The sequence below is a fragment of the Bradysia coprophila genome, unplaced genomic scaffold (assembly GCF_014529535.1).
Source record: "Bradysia coprophila strain Holo2 unplaced genomic scaffold, BU_Bcop_v1 contig_138, whole genome shotgun sequence".
Taxonomy (NCBI): domain Eukaryota; kingdom Metazoa; phylum Arthropoda; class Insecta; order Diptera; family Sciaridae; genus Bradysia; species Bradysia coprophila.
In genome coordinates, this window is record NW_023503409.1 from 9,436,021 (window position 1) to 9,454,229 (window position 18,209).

At 37.4% G+C, this 18,209-nt stretch overlaps 2 protein-coding genes across 2 annotated transcripts; both read right to left on the reverse strand.

Moving 5' to 3' along the window:
* Window positions 1-1,560: 1,560 nt before the first annotated feature.
* LOC119074005 (N6-adenosine-methyltransferase MT-A70-like protein) lies at window positions 1,561-4,253 on the reverse strand. The gene is made up of 11 exons (XM_037179939.1): window positions 3,921-4,253; window positions 3,623-3,861; window positions 3,490-3,565; window positions 3,301-3,413; window positions 3,100-3,234; window positions 2,841-3,043; window positions 2,733-2,783; window positions 2,432-2,667; window positions 2,229-2,359; window positions 1,880-2,160; window positions 1,561-1,812 (listed from the first exon to the last, which is right to left on the reverse strand). The coding sequence occupies exons 1-11, from the start codon at window positions 4,123-4,125 to the stop codon at window positions 1,683-1,685; spliced, it is 1,800 nt and encodes a 599-aa protein (XP_037035834.1). The 5' UTR covers window positions 4,126-4,253; the 3' UTR covers window positions 1,561-1,682.
* Window positions 4,254-8,701: 4,448 nt separating this feature from the next.
* Window positions 8,702-10,055, reverse strand: LOC119074039 (zinc metalloproteinase nas-8-like). Its single transcript, XM_037179985.1, has 3 exons — window positions 9,689-10,055; window positions 9,153-9,400; window positions 8,702-9,090 (listed from the first exon to the last, which is right to left on the reverse strand). Exons 1-3 carry the CDS (start codon window positions 9,933-9,935, stop codon window positions 8,785-8,787), a joined length of 801 nt encoding a protein of 266 aa, XP_037035880.1. The 5' UTR covers window positions 9,936-10,055; the 3' UTR covers window positions 8,702-8,784.
* Between the last annotated feature and the right edge of the window lie 8,154 nt (window positions 10,056-18,209).

Below are 18,209 nucleotides of genomic sequence, written 5' to 3' on the forward strand. Positions count from 1 at the left end.
TAAAAAGCAATACAGTCTCGGAATTATAAGATGAAACGTAATACAATCCGATCGACGCTATTCATTCCACATGCATTACCAACGGCGAAATCGAATGTGGAATGAATAACGTAGATTGGATTGGATTAGTATTGTTGAAAATGTAACTTCTTACACCATAAGTTCAACCAAGAAGAAAACAACTTCTAATTTTTCGTCCAATGTTTTACCAATCTGTTATTCAGTACAGATGTCCCACCTAATGTTTGTATTTTGATTTGTAACAAAATATTTTACTTCGTTAGTTTAAACACATTTCTTAAGTCAGAGAGAAGGATTCTTTTGAAAAACAGCCTACCGAAATCGGGCGTGTTTTCTAGTGGAACTTTTTATAGGTACCTAGAAAGGACTTCGACCCTAGAAGCCAAAACCACTATCAAAAAAATTCTTCGAAGCTTTTATGGCTGGTGAAAGGTGAAAGCCGAAAATTTGCACTTTTCTTACCAACATTTCTCCAGGTACACGAGCCGTACAGGGTAGTGTGGGGTGTCATTAGAAAGGTAATCACCTGTACTATTGAGCCGAATAGAGACTTATTGGTTTTAAAATTAATCCGCACTGAAATATGTGCAGTTGAAGTTTTCAACAGAAAACTTGCACTTTTCTTACCAATATTTCTCTAGTTACACGAGCCGTACATGGTGGTGTGGGGTATCATTTGAAAGGTAATTTTATGTGCTTTTGGGCCAAATAGGGTCTTATGGGGTTTGGATGCATATGCGATGAAATACGGGCACTTAAACATTTCAACTTCTCATATTTCATCGTAGATGCTTTCAAACCCCCATAAGACCCTATTTGGCCCAAAAGCACATAAAATTACCTTTCAAATGATACCCCACTCAACCATGTACGGCTCGTGTAACTAGAGAAATATTGGTAAGAAAAGTGCAAGTTTTCTGTTGAAAACTTCAACTGCACATATTTCAGTGCGGATTAATTTTAAAACCAATAAGTCTCTATTCGGCTCAATAGTACATTTGATTACCTTTCTAATGACACCCCACACGACCCTGTACGGCTCGTGTACCCGGAGAAATTTTGGTAAGAAAAGTGCAAGTTTTCGGTTTTCGATCACCTTTCACCAGCCATAAAAGCTTCGGAGAATTTTTTTGAGAGTGGTTTTGGGTTCTAGGGTTGAAGTCCTTTTTAGGCACATTGAAAAAAGTCCACTGGAAAATGCGTCCGATTTCGGTAGGTTGTTTTTCAAAAGAATCCCTCAGAATACCAGTCAAGTCAAGGTGTATCACTTACATTTGCCGCCGTTTTCGATAAAAGAGATCATCTACAACCCAATTCGACCTGAAGAGTCCCACAATTGCTGCATAACTCACGATTTCACATGTCTATAAAGCCAGCTGAGCATTTCCTTAAGATTCCACCATTTGGGATCGATCATTCGCAAACTATTGACAGATTTGTTCGATCATCTGCTTGCTGTTAGTGAAATATTCAATGCGTACAATTCCTCACATTGCTTCTGTGGTACTCGCCGAATTAAAAACAGTTCAACTTCACACGTCCGTTTGAAAAAAAAAAGATTTATTTTACAATTGAGAGGGGACATTTTGCATGGAAATCGATTTAAACTAAGAAAAAATTTAGTTTGGTATTCAGCAGCGTCCATACTACTTCCCATTTTCTTACGCTGGTGGCTTGGCGGCAACCTGTGACGGAGCCATACAATTTCCGTCAGGATACCGTTTTTGGAACTGCGCAATCAATTCTGGATCTACTAGCCGGATCCCATCCAACTGGTTTCCCAACGTAATCCTAGAAAATTTATCAGAATTTCAATCAAACTGACGGACTTCATCTTCTATCATTCAACGGCCAGTACCAATTCGGTTGCACGTTGTGCGGTCGACCAAATAATTCAATTTTTCGCGTTCCGGGGCTCAAGCGTTCAATGATTCCATAGATTTCGTCTGGCTTATGACTTGTCGCTCTTACTTCAGCGACAATAACATCACAGTCTAGGCCACGGTTCAAATTCTGTGGATTGCCTTTCGTACCGACCAAACAGTGTTCTTTGCCATGATTCAACCAGTGACCCGTTCGACCCGTACGAATGATGCGTTGCAATTGGTTTGTTTTCACCCAAATTAGTTCGTCGAATCTCTGGTGGAGGGAACGTGGTGGAGGGAATTTAATCTTTTCTGTGCAGCTAGAACCTCAAATATCTTTACCTCGTAACCCCACAATTTTAGGCATTCTCGGCCAAGTTCCATGGCTCTTCCGGTGACCCATAGAAAAATCAAACCATCGTCTTGCAAAGCGGGTACACCAAGTTGTCGCATTTCATCGTCGGACATTGTACCTGATTTGGACGAGAAAATGTTTTCTTTTTTGATTTCCCATCGCACAGTGCAACTATGTAATCGCGCTTTACCGTAAGGTAGTTCCATGTGAATATCCCACGGAGGATCAGCCATAATAACGGCAAACTTTCCCAACACCGTCATGTCTAAAAATCTCAAATCGCATTGTATCCATTGCGGTGGGTCTAGTTTTGCGGCCGGATCGATTGTTTTCAGTTTGGGCAGAGCAATGCATCGATTGTTTTTGTTGTTGTCAGCCTTGCAACCTTCTGAAGTCAATAGAGTGTCCACTTCGTAGTGGACGTATCTGAAATGACGAAGATTATTTTGGCCTTCGTGTCGATACAACATGTCAATGAAAGTGTTGCTTACTTGCACGAGTCCATGTGAAAGCATGTGTTCAAGAAACTACAGTCACCCAACCTGAAGGAGAACGATTTGGTAAAAATTGAAATGCAAAGAGTCCTCGGAAACACTTACGATTCGTCTGTGTGCGACTGGATGATCTTCTTGAAATGCAATTTGTTGCATTTCATTGAATCAACCACGACCGGCTCTGCGCTTTCTTCTAATTTGATTAATACTGTTTGATCGTCAGCCTTTTTAACCGATTGCAGTTCCTCCGTTGCTTGTTGAGCCCGCAGACATTCGATGCGAGTACCGTGAGGACAAAATTCCATGACCTGAATCATAGTTTCAATCAGTTACCGACTTCGGTGATTGGAATCGGTCGTATTACCTGCGCACCACCTTGAGACTTGAATTTTTCAGCTAACGAGCGCTCCTTAGCCGTTGGTTTTGAAAGCAGTTCCAAAATCTCTTCACCAACCTGTTTGTTGTGCTTTTCTCGTGTCGATGGCATCGATAAAAGGGACTGTCAAACGTATACGCTTAAAGTTATGAAGGCTCTGTGTCACATAGTTCATTTACACCAACTTACCATAATGTCCGAGTTGTTGTTCGACGTGTCTTTGGTGAGTGATACCTTTTTGTCTGTATTCGACAGATTTTTCGAAAATTTCGAACCGCTTCCTTCGTCGGAATCATCGTCAACTGTGAATTCAGACAATTCCATTTCATCATAATTTTCAGAAGGGAAGGGCAACGATCAAAAGGTTCTTTTACTCACGTTTTCGTTTCAAAATATCTTCACTCTTCACCGTTGCCTCAGTTTCTTCGACTATGTCATTGAATAGAGATTGAACCTGCGAGAGCGTGAGATAAGATCCGGATACTTTGGCAAAAGAATGGCATTAAATTACCCGGCTGTGATCAACTAATGTCACCTCGTAGCCAGATTCAGTGCTACTGTTGATGTTGTTGATGCTGATGTGAGATTGTGCCACCAGTTTCTGCAGGAAATAATACAAAATGTCCTGATTGACCGGCTTAAAGCGAAGCAAATTCATCCGCTGTGCCAATTGCTTGGAACTAATCGGTAGTGTTAAAGCATTGTCGGACAGAATTTGAAGCAGTTGACGCTCCACCTCCGGATCTGCATCTAATAAATGGAAATTCTCGTTGTAAAATTGCGCCGACGAAATAGTTTCACTGTTTTACCGATCTCATGTTTTATATTCGACAGGACCGGCTTTTTATCCTCCGAACCAGACGATTCAGACTTGATAAAACTCGATGCAGCGGCTAAATTTGTGGATCCCAATAAAATGTCTTGGCGTTCCTTTTTCCGTTTTTCGAGCTTTTCGCGTAAACTATTCCGCTTGATTTTAATCTCCTGTATTTGATCCCAGGTCCCATCAGACATCGTTACAAGCGAAGTGTATGTTTTGTTGTGTTTTCTTTTTGTTAGACAGAATTTGATGTTTTGCTTCACAGAGGAGTATACACGGTATGCACTGACAAACGATGCCGAGAAATTCAACGCATTGCAACGTGACTTCATGTGTCATTCGTTTTGACAAGCAGCAAAAGTTGACTCAGTTGGTGCGACATCTAGGTTTCAGTCGATTGAAAACAGATGGTGTAATCAATTCGCTAGAGTTTGAATCGTTTGAATCTTTTCCACTTTTCACCTAATATAATTAAATTTCATCCAATTTTGAACCGTTGGTACAACACATGATGTGTATGGTCTTTCTTCTATGTGTATTTCAATCTCCATTAGATGTGTATGTGTTAGTTAGTATACATCATGTCGATATATTTTTCAGAAACTCTAATCATAACACAGAGACGTCAATGAACGTCAACGCAAGGTATGGTGGAATGTCAAACTTTGTATGGAGCGGAGGACGTTATATGAAATCGTCATGTCCTCCGGTTTGTATGAACAGACCATAGCTGGTTTATACTTTCATTGGAGTTCGTGAGTTTGTGAGTTAGTGTCTCACCCGTGCACATCAAAAATTTCTATTTCAAATCCAATTCGATTCTAGTATTTCTAAAGCTGAAAATTTAAAAAAAAATCGTCGAGGTATGTAGCTTTTCTCTAGTAATATAATTAAAGTTTTATGTTTTTATTCAACGATGAATTTAACGGGCATCTGCACAAACGTGAATCTTTTATGCGATAAAAATAAGGGATGGCTGATGTAAGCATTGTTTAAATTAATGAAGTAGTAGATCTGCAGATTCGACAATAATTGAACTATTTGATAGATTTATCGTTTGTTGGTTGGTTTTTGAGACCGTTCTAACAGCCTTTTACAGCCAATAACAAGTTCAGTCTGGACCACCGGCTTTACGTGACTTCCGAACCACGCCTCGAAGTATGTAATTACTGTCTGAGGAAAGTTAGGTGCGAAATTGATATCTCGCCTTAATGTAGGCTAGACATATGTACACAAATTCATCGTATTTGGGTTACGTCATACGATTCAATCAGTGTGTACATCGTTGCAGCCACCAAACACACCGCAACTACCCAAATTATGAAGCTTGAGTGAACTAAGGACGTTACCAATGCGATATAATCGCTAGAAAAATTCCATGCGGAATTTGTCTGTCACGGGAATCGAACCGGGATCATTTTGGTGGAAGGCTAGTACGTAACCACTGAGCCATCCCGTCATCTATGCAAAGGCTTGACAAAGAAATTGAACCGATCTTCATCAAACAACAAATGTAATTGGTCAAATCGACGTTCACACGTACCTAGGTATATCATGGCACTACGTTAGTGAAGGGCCGTGACGCAAGTCTGTTCACACTAAAAAATTCCGTAGGACTGAGGAACATATATATTCGGCTTACTTTATTTAGAGTATTTCCAACACACTGCAAGCATGAGTGATCCTATTGACATCCGTCAGGTAGAGTACTATCGCCCAAAACCACTTGCAGCGGAGGTGTGACACAAGTCCTGTTATCCACTTACAAAAGAACTGATATCGGTGTAGGTGACGCTTACGAATCTGTAACACGCAAAAAGATATGAGTCACAAATGGCAGCTGATGAGGAAAATACGTGAAAGTTTTATCAACAAGAATCTTACCAGAAACATTTTAGGAAGAAAATTATAACAAAAAAAAATTGTGTCAAAAAGGGGCAGATGATTCGGCTTTCTTCCGTTTGAATTCCATTCTTTAAAGCAATATATTTCACAATTATAAAAATTTGCCTTCCTCAACCTCTACAACATCACTTGTGACGCAAATTTTTTTTGTTATAATTTTCTTCCTAAAATTTTTCTGGTAAGATTTTTGTTGATAAAACTTTCATGTACTTTCCTCATCAGCTGCCATTTGTGATGCATATCTTTTAACGTGTCGAATCTGTAAGCGTCACCTACACCGATATCAGTTCTTCTGTAAGTGGATAACAGGACTTGCGTCACACAGTGTTCCAAAACGTTACTGCCACATTCATAAAACTATTTTTGACATCAGTACGTAACTTTGCGACCTCTTTATGTACTGAATTACCCTACAGTAACGGTAGACTTTCGAAAAACCAAGAAAAATTTTTCTTGGTTTTTTGGGTTTTGGAGCCCATTTTCCCCTTGAGGGTTTTGTAAATTTTCCCTTGTTAAATATAAAATTCCTAAGGACGTTGCAACTTGCATTGAGACACCTCAAGCATATTCCTTATGGTATTTTCTATGTTCACTTACTTCGCCTTCACTTACTGCTGCAGAAATGTTAGAGACAACGATTTTATTTCATGAGGCTTTTTTGAAATTTTTTGGTTATTGATGAAAGTGTGGAATAAGAGATCTGTTTTACAGCGATTGGTGAGCAGGTTGGTTCGGGAACATAGAAAATACCATAAGGTGTATGCTTGAGGTGTCTCAATGCAAATTGCAACGTCCTTAGGATTTTTATATTTAACAAGGAAAATTTATAAAACCCTCAAGGGGAAAATGGGCTCCAAAACCCAAAAAACCGAGAAATTTTTTTCTTGGTTTTCGAAAGTCTACTGTTACTGTAGGGTAATTCGGTACATACAGGGGTCGCAAAGTGACGTACTGATGTCAAAAATAGATTTATGAATGTGATAGTAACTTTTGGAACACTGTGCGTCACCCCTCCACTGTATACCTTTCTGCATACGAGAAAAATATAAGTGATTGAAAAAGTATGCAGGTGGCGCTGTAATTCAAGATGGCGCCCATCAATACAAGGTGTGCAAATCTGGAAAATCCGAGAAATGCTTTTTTTTATGGAAATTAATGTTTTTTAATTTTAACATAAAATATACACCATTCGGAATATTTTCGCCCATCGAACCATGTCAAAAATATTTCATTTTATATTTTTAAATAAATTTTCAAAAATCAAAATTTCATAGAGCGAAAAGAAGTGTTGGGCAACGTGGGCTCCCTAGACCAAACCAAGCCGATCCCAGCTTGCCAACATCGCGATTCGAGTTACTGGTCTATCCATCTACTATAATCAACCATAAAATCGCTTTTCACATTCAATATGAGCGAAACGGCTTTTTTGGACAACTCGCACCCGACTATAGAGAATAGTAGAGAATAAAATTATTATTCATTCACATAGCTTACGGTTAAAATACTCATAGCTTCCAAATCAGCGACTTTTTAGTAAAACTCTGAAATTTGTCTTTTAAACGAACTTTCCATCTGCCATATTTCCCGAGATATGGTTCAAATAGCTTACGACTAAAACGCTCATAGCTCCTAAATAAGCGACTTTTTAGGGAAACCATGAACCACGTGTCGACTGAAATCTGAAACTCTATAAATGTGTCTTTTAAACGAACTTTCTATCTGCCATATTTTCTGAGTTATGGGTCCTACAGTTCAATAGGTTAACACGCTCATAGCTCCGAAATTATAAGCTTTTATGAAAATTCCTTCAAATTAGTTTCTTCGAATTACGTCCTTAACATACCCTGAAAATTTCAGCCAAACACACCGGTAAATTCAAAAGTTTCGTTGTAACAGAGTGACAAAGTAACAAAGGTTGGTAAAATTGTATGAAAATGAAAATCAATTTCTTCATACAAATTTTCAAGTTTTGAAATTATTAGTAAAACTCTGAAACACGTGTCGACTAGAATCTAAATATCTATAAATTTGTCTTTTAAACGAACTTTCCATCTGCCAATGGGTTCAAATAGCTTACGACTAAAACGCTCATAGCTCCTAAATAAGCGTCTTTTTAGGGAAACCATGAACCACGTGTCGACTGAAAACTGAAACTCTATAAATGTGTCTTGTAAACGAACTTTCTATCTGCCATATTTTCTGAGTTATGGGTCCTATAGTTCAATCGGTTAACACGCTCATAGCTCCGAAATTATAAGCTTTTATAAAAATTCTTTCAAATTAGTTTCTTCGAATTACGTCCTTAACATATAACATACCCTGAAAATTTCAGCCAAACACACCGGTAAATTCAAAAGTTTCGTTGTAACAGAGTGACAAAGTAACAAAGGTTGGTAAAATTCAAAATGTATGAAAATCAATTTCTTCATACAAATTTTCAAGTTTTGAAATTTAATATCTCGTCCAAATCTTAACCGTATGAGGCGTGTGAAAGCTCGTTGAACTCGTATGGATGTCTAGATTACGAATTATGGGGTTCGTGTATTGCCAAATTTGTCAAAAAAAAATTTTGTCAAATTTTTCAGTGTGAACGGACTTGCGTCCCGGCCCTTACTAACGGCCATGATTTGATCGTCAAGGAGAGCACTATTTTTTTTAATTTTAGATTACACATTTTTAGACATTTCTTTACAGTGCCAACATGTGTACATACGATACACTGTCTAGTTTCAGTACTATATTTCGAGTAACATTCATGCTTGAAGTGCGTTGGTTTTTGGAATTTTATATTGGTTATAGTCATTTACGAAAGATGTTCTATAGAAAGACCACCGATTTTCGGTATAAAAATTGCTACTGCAAATCAATTTAATCGTCGCTATTTATTGAATCGAATATAAATAAACAAAATGTTCGTAGAACCACTCGCAGCTTATTTTTTTTTTCGATTATTGGCGTAACGAATTCCAATATTGTCCAGGGCACCTATACATTCGAACGATTCGTTGCGCATCGCCATCACTCAATGTGAATTGTTTGCCAATTTCATCTTGAAATTTCGGGTCCTTAGTTTCTATGGTCATTTGTCTATTTTTCGAAAAACCGTTTTTAAGATAGTGCATACATGACAACACATCGTATGGTGTATTGTAAGCTTCCCATTCGTTATCAAGTTTTTTAAAAAACGGACTCTTCGTTTCCTCAATATTCTCCCATTTGATGGTGATAGCATTATCTCGATCGTAGCGTTGATGCTGATGAAACATTACGTGAATATTTTGATCTACACAATTAGAAAATTGATCGCATTGATTACCATATGATGGAAGCCAAGGGCATGTAAGACTTCGTGAACGCATTTCTTTCGTACTAGCATGCAGTTGTTCGTTAACTTCAGAGATTGTTTTCCACCGCCTTTGCCTACCCTTGAGCAGCACTTGCCTTTTCCGTTATCATGTACGAATATGAAGTCTTTGTGACGAGGTAAGCGATCAACGAATCGAACACAAGTTTTTTCTTCTATGTCTTGCAAACCAGCCCGAAAATTCTCCAGAGCTTCGTTTGCTGAAAGATAATAAAACAAATCAACCAACTGTAGCGACACCCTGCTCAAGAACTCGGATTTAAGAACCCGGATCGGCAGGTGGATCGAGAGGTGATGCCTCGAGGCTGATGCCCAATTGAAAATATATTTTTTTATCTTGGTGGATTGTCTTCAAATTTACACCACATATGGACTGGACTGGTAATTCGGGCAATGCCCGAAGGTCTATTTGATTTTGAGGAATGAAGACCTTTTACAAAGCCCGAAACCAAAGTCCTCCACATATGATAACATCGTCTCAAACTTACTGAAGTCTTTTTCGCGGATCACAATTGGAACAATTACTCGATAAGGCTTTTGGTCTGTCATAGGCCATTTATTTGGAGTTGGATTGGGAGCCGATAGACTTACAGTACTGTTTTCACTATTCGCACTTAACTCTTCATCGTTCATTTCGACATCGTCCTCGTCGTCCTCATCATCGTCAAGTGGTGCAGAGAAAACACATATCACTAGCAATGAACAAAACAGAATGAGTGTTTTAGACTGAACCATATTTTACGGAAATTTTATTCTGTCTGTAGACTTTGTGCCTAGAAGAGAATGAGATGAAATTCTTTGGTTGCCTTGAATTTAATTAACGACAGAAATATACGATTGCTGAACTTCTTACAGGCCTTCCGCCTATTAACTGACAAAAATCGATCACAGTTTAATGTCTTTTTATAGTTAAATATACTCAAAACACCTGTCGTCGATTGTTTGTCATCTTTATCATCATCAATATCAAAAAATATTTGCAAAGTTTGAACACATGGCATTAATTAGTTAATATGTCTGAACCACATCGAACTCCGAATCTGCATTCTCAGTTCTGAAATGACAACAATTTGTCGTAAGGTTCGGAAGTTAATCAGTTAGGCCACATCTCTTTCAAGACTAATTTTAGAACATAATTCTTCAAATTTACGCATTATACGTGGTTATATGATCATAATCATCAGACCACTCCTTCATTGGTTCTTATAAATGGGCAAACACCGCAGTAGTGTCTGGAAAATTACGAAAGCAAATAATTTATCACTCAAACGATGTAAGTTTTTCTTCCAACGAACGATCCCATTAGAAGCGAACTGTTTAGGGACAGTTCTATATTTCTCATATTATTGTGTCCAGGTTCACGAGGAAACATAAGATAAGATAAGATAACATGGACAGAAAAGCTGATGCTTTCCAAGCACCTAAGCCGCCAATGGGCCTGTTGTGCATTACCTATATTTCCGATAGATTTTACAATTGTGAATCGTATGATTTATCTATTAGAACATAGGTGTCGCTAGTAGTTTATATTTTTAAAATCACTATTGTGACTTATGCATGTGACGTATGAGAACTGTGTTGGTGTTCAGCATTTTTTTTTGTTTTCTTAGAGACTACGGTCGATAGATCTGATTAGTGGTAACTAACAGCAGAGACTAATCATTTACGATTAGGAAAAACCCTATGAACTATGTCTGACACGGGAGTCGAACCCGTGACATATAGGACGTGAGTCCATCGTTCTACCGAGGACGTACACGAGGAAACAAGTGACTACTAATTTTTGAGCAATACTTTATTATGCAACTTCTTGAAAATTTGCTGTTTTGGCAAGTGTGAGGATTGCGAAACCTGTCGAAGTCGAGTGAAGTTTTCATACAGCTCGTGCTGGAAATCTCTCATTCGTTAAAGAAATTCTTTCAGCATGCGGTAGGAAAATAACAATTACATCCGATTGAAGTGTAAAATGAGGAGGAAATTTTTTGGTAGTGAGTTCTGTATGTACCACTTTTAGTTAAGTCACAAATAATCAGACATATTCGTAACTGGAACTAGACTTAAAGCAGAATAGCCCAAAGGGAAGTCGCAAGATGGGGCTCGTTTGAAAGCCACTACTATTTTGACTTTGGCCAAGTCCCGGTAGGGTATCGAACTTCTTTGTATATATACTATGTCTTATAATCCAACATATTCCTTACACAACTAAAAAATAATCACGAAAAACGGTTGATTTTTCGCTGAGATTTTACTCACACCGTTTTATCGGATTTTTGAAACACTCTCCGTACTGTTGGTAATAGTAACATCAAGAGTATCGCAAATAACGTACTTCATGGTTCGTTGTGAATGGCTCTTGAACTAATGAAATGCTGTTGAAGGCTTGATTACGGTATACGTGGCATTGTTTTAATTCGGTTAATCGCTTTGATACTTTAGATATTAGAGAGTTTACGCTTTCGACGCATTATCTCACTTATAAATACATGTACAACACATGAAAACTTATTTTAAATATAAAACCCACACACAGCATGTCACTGCATCTGAGTTTACGTTATTCCACTTGAGTGTACCTCACTACTCATCTATACCAAATGATTATAATTGCCAGCAAATATCCCGTATAATCTTCAATCTTTTCCACTTTTTCCATCTATAAAACAATTTCTCAATCAAAATTGCAGTTACACGGAAACTGTAATTTTGTAGAGTACCAGTCATTTATACATCATCTTCAAGGCCGTTTGAAATGCCATCCATGATTAGAAATAACATCCAAGTTAAAAAAAATCATTCAAATGAATGAATGAACGAAACATTTAACGAACCTAAAGTGAGGCTAAGTGTACAAGTACGTATCTTGAAGATGATCTATAGATAAGTCAAAGAGGATCTTAGTTTGCAGCAGCTCCAAGCAGCGTCAGGATATTCACGATATTCGTAGCCAAATTCTTCTTCGTATTAGCTTTTATTCACATTTATTTAAATATCATAGCACTTCAAAGCATGAACTAATTTACAAAATATTTGGAGGATATTAAACTATTGGAAAGCCGAATAAGGACAAGCTTACGACGTGTCCTGAAAAATTGTGCTTTCATCACGAGTTACGAACTACGTTTTTTGTAATATTACTAAATAGTAGTCGTGTCGTAGCTCATTTTAAAGGGAATTTCAAGAACTTTCAAACGAATGTAGTCGCATGTTCGGGCTACAACTCGCGAAATTGCCTAAAATCAATCGTCCAAAACAGATACACAAGTAACTATTATATCGCTATTTTGAAGCATTGAATCGTCCCAAAAACCAATAGAAAAACAACTTTTTTTTTTGATAATATCATTGCTTGAACACTGCCTCAGTTAGATTTTAATAGGGTGGTGCCAAGCTAAGATGCGCGATTGTAATTTTTCGAAGGAGTATGATGTTTAAAATAGCATTCCCCAAATACGAAATGTTAAATTATTTCCAAGGAACAATTAATTAAGTTCAGTCATCTTAGATCATCCCCGTTTTTCTCTCTCTCTCCGTTTTTACCACGTTTTATTAGTACAAGCTAAGAAAACTTTGGGCTCCGTATTTTTTGTGATCCACCGAGTTGAGGATATGCATTACCTTCAGAGAGAAATTTACACGCGCCATGACACAAACTCACCACACCAAATAAACAAATACTAACGCGAAGGCCTAAAGCCATTTCTATGATGTGCAGATGCAGAATGTCTACTACATATTTAATGTGTCGGCTTCAACTTATTAATTTGCGGTTGAATTTTGTTCCAAACTAGTTCGCAAATGAAAAAAATTCCACCCGCAATCCATCCACTCCAAATAATTGTTAACATGCCGCCAAAATCATTATAATCTGAATGATTACTTGTAACTCGAAGACTAGCGTCTCTGTTTTTCATCAATATTGATACCTCCTTTTCGGTTGAGTCTGCTAATAACTTCCACAATATTCCATGACAAATCAGGCGTTGGTGGATAACGCTTAGCGGCTCGACATATGGAAAATCGGGATTTATGGGAAACGTTGCGTAGTACTCAGCCAAAGTCTGATCTGTTATCAAATAAAACGCTTTTAAGTTTAACCGTTTCTGCAGATTTAAAGAGAGGGTCAATGGCGAGGTTGTCGTAGCATATGCCACAGAATTGTTTAATTGTCCCATTTCCATCGCAAATTGGACCCGATTTGACTGATGCACTTTTTCGGTCCACCTTTGTCCGTTTAGCTTTTCCAGCCCTTCAATTGTGTCATTCACCCAAAGCAAATCTTTGGCTAAGATCGGTACCTGGGACTTGTATAGGTCGTCGACTGTTTTGATTTGACGCTGGTAAATTGGTATTGTAAGATAGCTCTTAAAGACAGACAAAATTCCATTCACCATGATTAACCCGGTGAATGTTAACGGTACAACGATATAAATGTCTGCACGATGAAGTTGTCCATACTTTATGGCTGAATTGTCGTTCATCAAAAGATTCACGACGTCAACAACACATTGAACAAATGAAATTCGTTTGTTCGTGTGCAGATAAGCAGAAACGATTAACAGAAGCGATGACGTCGCAATCACAACGAATATGTAACCGACGAGTACGCTCCACGTTGTATTTTGTAAATATGCCGAAATGCTTGTGTATGGCTGAGCATGAGGCACTAACAACTGATACTTTGTAAAACTGTCTGGATATAACACTAACTTTTCAATTGATTTTACACTTATTCTAAACACTCCCGCATCTTCATTTATCTTCTTAAAATATCCTGCTGCGTAAGTCTCTTCAGTCATATTTATTATGGACATTGATGCATTGAAAATGTGAAAAACGGTACGCCAAAAGTTAGCATGAAAATAGCTAAGTTCCATGTCATCGAATTTAAAAACCCGAAACGGATGGCGGTGATAATTCGGAATTTTATCGCCAGAGAAAAAATAATCTTCAAGCGAATCGCTTCCCGTCAAATTATCTAAAAACTTTGCTTCAAACGGATCGAATCGAAACATATTTAATAACGACGATGCAGCGTCGTCCTTAGCGTTCAAGAGAAATGCACAAAAAATGTTCACAATCTTCTTACTCCAACTCCACTGAAACAGTTGCAATACCGATTCCATTGAACTGATGTTATTTTCGAAGAAAATTCCAATTTTTAATCTGTTCTTGCCGCGTTGAATCGAAATCACCTCATCCAAAATATTTGTTGCATACGTACCATTATTGGTAAATTTAAAGCTTAACTCGGCAGCCACGACAATTAAAAATGTATTTGAGCCGGTGTCTGCCAATGTTTTTTGCAATTTCAGTTGCGTGGCGTTGAGTTTGTTTTTGTAATCGAAAATGTAGACTATTCGAGGTGTAATGTACTCATTATCAGCCTTAGTGTTGATGGGAATGTATCGGTTTCGATCTTGCACAGAATCATCCACCAAAAAGATGTTGTGATCAAAGCAGAAGAACTCATTCAGTCGATTGATAAGATTCGCTTCACGGCTGGACTGACTCCGTACTGTTGTCAATAGTAACCTCATGAGTGGCGCAAGTATAACGTACTTCATGTTACGATGTCAATGGCTGTTGAGCTAATGAAATGTTTTTGAAGGCTTGATTACGGTATGCGTAGCAATGTTTCATTCGGTTAATCGCTTTGATATTAGAGAGTTTGCGATTTCGACGTAATGTCTCACTTATAAATTCGAATTTATAATTGTACGTACATGTACGACACATGAAAACTTATTTTATGCAATTCAGTGATGATATTTGCAACTTACGCAGCCTGTGTGCAATGTTATATGAACGTATTTTTTCGCACTAGTGCGATAAAGGATTTGCAAGGGATTTTCCTCGGATTGGCAATCTGACATCTAGTGCGATATTACACCTTCATACGATTATTGTTACATAAATAACTATTAAATATAAAACCCTCACACTTAGCTGCACTGGACCTGAGGTTACCTTATTGCTCCTGAGTGCAACTCACTTCTCCTCGGTACCAAGTGATTTTAATTGCTAGTGAATGTCCCGACATCTTTAATCTCTTTAAACAGAAATAAATAACGAAGTTCCAATCTTTTCCAACTTCAAAAACATCTGAAATCGTTGTAGTTGTTGTTGACGCATTATGCGAGCGCACGCAAACAAGTTTGATCAAGAAAATTTTGAATGAAAACTGTCGGAATGATTCTACATGCATAAAATTGGGCTCATTTTGACTTTTCATGCATTTTTACAATGCAACTGCTCTTCGAAAACTGAACTTTTTCATACGTGATTTGGGCGGCGATCAAAGGGAAATTTTTTCTCTGTTTTTCTATGTTTTACTATAGGCATTGATTAAATAGATTTGCTTTTCACCACTACTTCTGAACCATTAACCGTAAACAAAAATTCTGCCCTGATCAAATTTCAAACCGCCGCCAAAACACAATGCTTATCGAGCAGCACCTCTAACCATTCGGCTATTGAGATAATGAGATACAATCGCAGTGAACCAATGTTTGAGCGTACATAAATGCAATCTACTTGATCTTTTATACAATATTTCGTTCTCACAGTAGAAGGTATGTTAAAGGTAGAGTTATGTTTTGCATTTCAAAAGCTCATTTTTCGCAACTAGTTCCATAAATTACTATTATAAACAATTGCACAAACTCTCTATTGATAATTGACCGTTTGTACTCTTACTGTTATTTTATAATAGAGATCAATTACAGCACATCTGTGACTCATTTCCACAAAAATAATAACCGTAATCATGGCCCTACGTTAGTGAAGGGCCGTGACGCAAGTCCGTTCACACTGAAAAATTTGACAATTTTTTTTTTTCGTTGGACTGAGGAATCTAAAATCTAAATCTAGATCTTTTCCCCCTTTGCTCCTACTACTCCCAAAGTATTTTATCCGTAATCTGGGCATCCATACGAGTTCAACGAGCTATCACACGCCTCATAGGGTTAAGATTTGGCCGAGATATTAAATTTCAAAACTTGAAAATTTGTATGAAGAAATTGATTTCCATACATTTTGAAATAGATGAATCATTAGGTTGCATGGGTCCAGAAACAAAGAAATTTATTGACAAGTTGGGATCGTTGATGAAGAGAGCATCAGGGGAGCCACGTTCCAAAGATTATCTGTTGCAGAAAATTTCTATTGCTATACAAAGAGGCAATGCGGCATGTATTCTTGGAACTTTAGGAAGTAATAGAGCAGATGATTTTTATTTATTGTAATATTTGTTGATTGAAAAGATCGTTTTTTTACTGACTGCGCCGTATGCGAGCAGTCTTTTTTTCGCTTTGAATAAATAAATTAAAATAAAAAAAAAGATGAATTTTACCAACCTTTGTCACTCTGTCACTTTGTTACAACGAAACTTTTGAATTTTCCGGTGGAAATTTTCAGGGTATGTCAAGGACGTAATTCTAAGAAACTAATTTGAAGGAATTTTCATAAAAGCTTATAATTTCGGAGCTATGAGCGTTTTAAGCAATTGAACTGTAGGACCCATAAAACTCAGAAAATATGGCAGATAGAAAGTTCGTTTAAAAGACAAATTTATAGAGTTTCAGATTTCAGTCGACACGTGGTTCATGGTTTTCCTAAAAAGTCGTCTATTTGGGAGCTATGAGCGTTTTAAGTGCGAGCTATGTCAGCCATAACTCGGAAAATACGGCAGATGGAAAGTTCGTTTAAAAGACAAAATTATAGAGTTTCACATTCTAGTCGACAATTGTTTTTCTATTCTATTTTCGTCAAATTTTCGATTTTCGTCAAAGTTTCGAATTTAGTAAAATTTTCGATTTTAGTCAAATGAAAGCTGGAAGGTTGAGATGAAAGAGAAAGTTATATAGTTTTGTAAGAAGAATTTTTTCGTTCTAACTGCACAATATGATTGTCTATTATCCGCGACCAAATTCTAAAAAATCAAAGCCTACAAAAGAGCTGATATCGCCCAAAACCACTTACAGTGGAGGTGTGACGCAAGTCCTGTTATCCACTTACAAAAGAACTGATATCGGTGTAGGTGACGCTTACAGATTCGACACGCAAAAAGATATGCGTCACAAATGGCAGCTGATGAGGATAGTACGCAAAAGTTTTATCAGCAAAAATCTTACCAGAAAAATTTTAGGAAAAAAATTATAACAAAAAAAATTTGCGTCACAAGTGGCAGATGTTGAGGAAGGAAAATTTTTAAAATTGTGAAATTAATTGCTTTAAAGAATGGAATTCAAACGGAAGAAAGCCGAATTAAGCATAATTTTCTTTCTAAAATTTTTCGGGTAAAATTTTTGTTGATCAAACTTTCGCGTGCTTGGTTCATCAGCTGCCATTTGTGACGCATATCTTTTTGCGTGTCGAATCTGTAAGCATTACCTACGCCGATATCAGTTCTTTTGTAAGTGGATAACAGGACTTGCGTCACACTTCCACTGTAAGTGGTTTTGGGCGGTTGAGAATTCAAATTAATTGATCATTTAACAACGATTATTCATAATGTGAAAGTTGTTGATTATGTGTCATAATTACACATTTTTTATTCTGTAGATATCACACCCCGTGTAAAATTGTCGTTCCCGTAGGTAATAAATTAATAGAAAATCTCCATAAAGTTATAAGAAATAAAATGATAATAAATTGTTGATATCGATTTCTAGGCAATTGTTGACTTATACTTCGATTGTATGTATCATAAACGGGGCTCAAAATAGTATTATTTATTAAACAGGGCATCTGTTCAATTGCTTAAACAGATATGCACGTAGGCCTCTTGTGGACCCATTGTGCCACCCATGTATCGTCATTATGCCAGAATACTACACTCCGTACTTTTCCCGGAATCTTCCCGAACTACATATGTAGCTTAGGACATCCTTGGGGTGTAGTGATTTAATAGTACCGATTCTAAGTGTAAAATTGCCAAGACATTTGTACCTGGACTGGATAAATGCTGGGCATTGGCATAGGTAGTGGTCGGCTGAATCAATGTGTGCT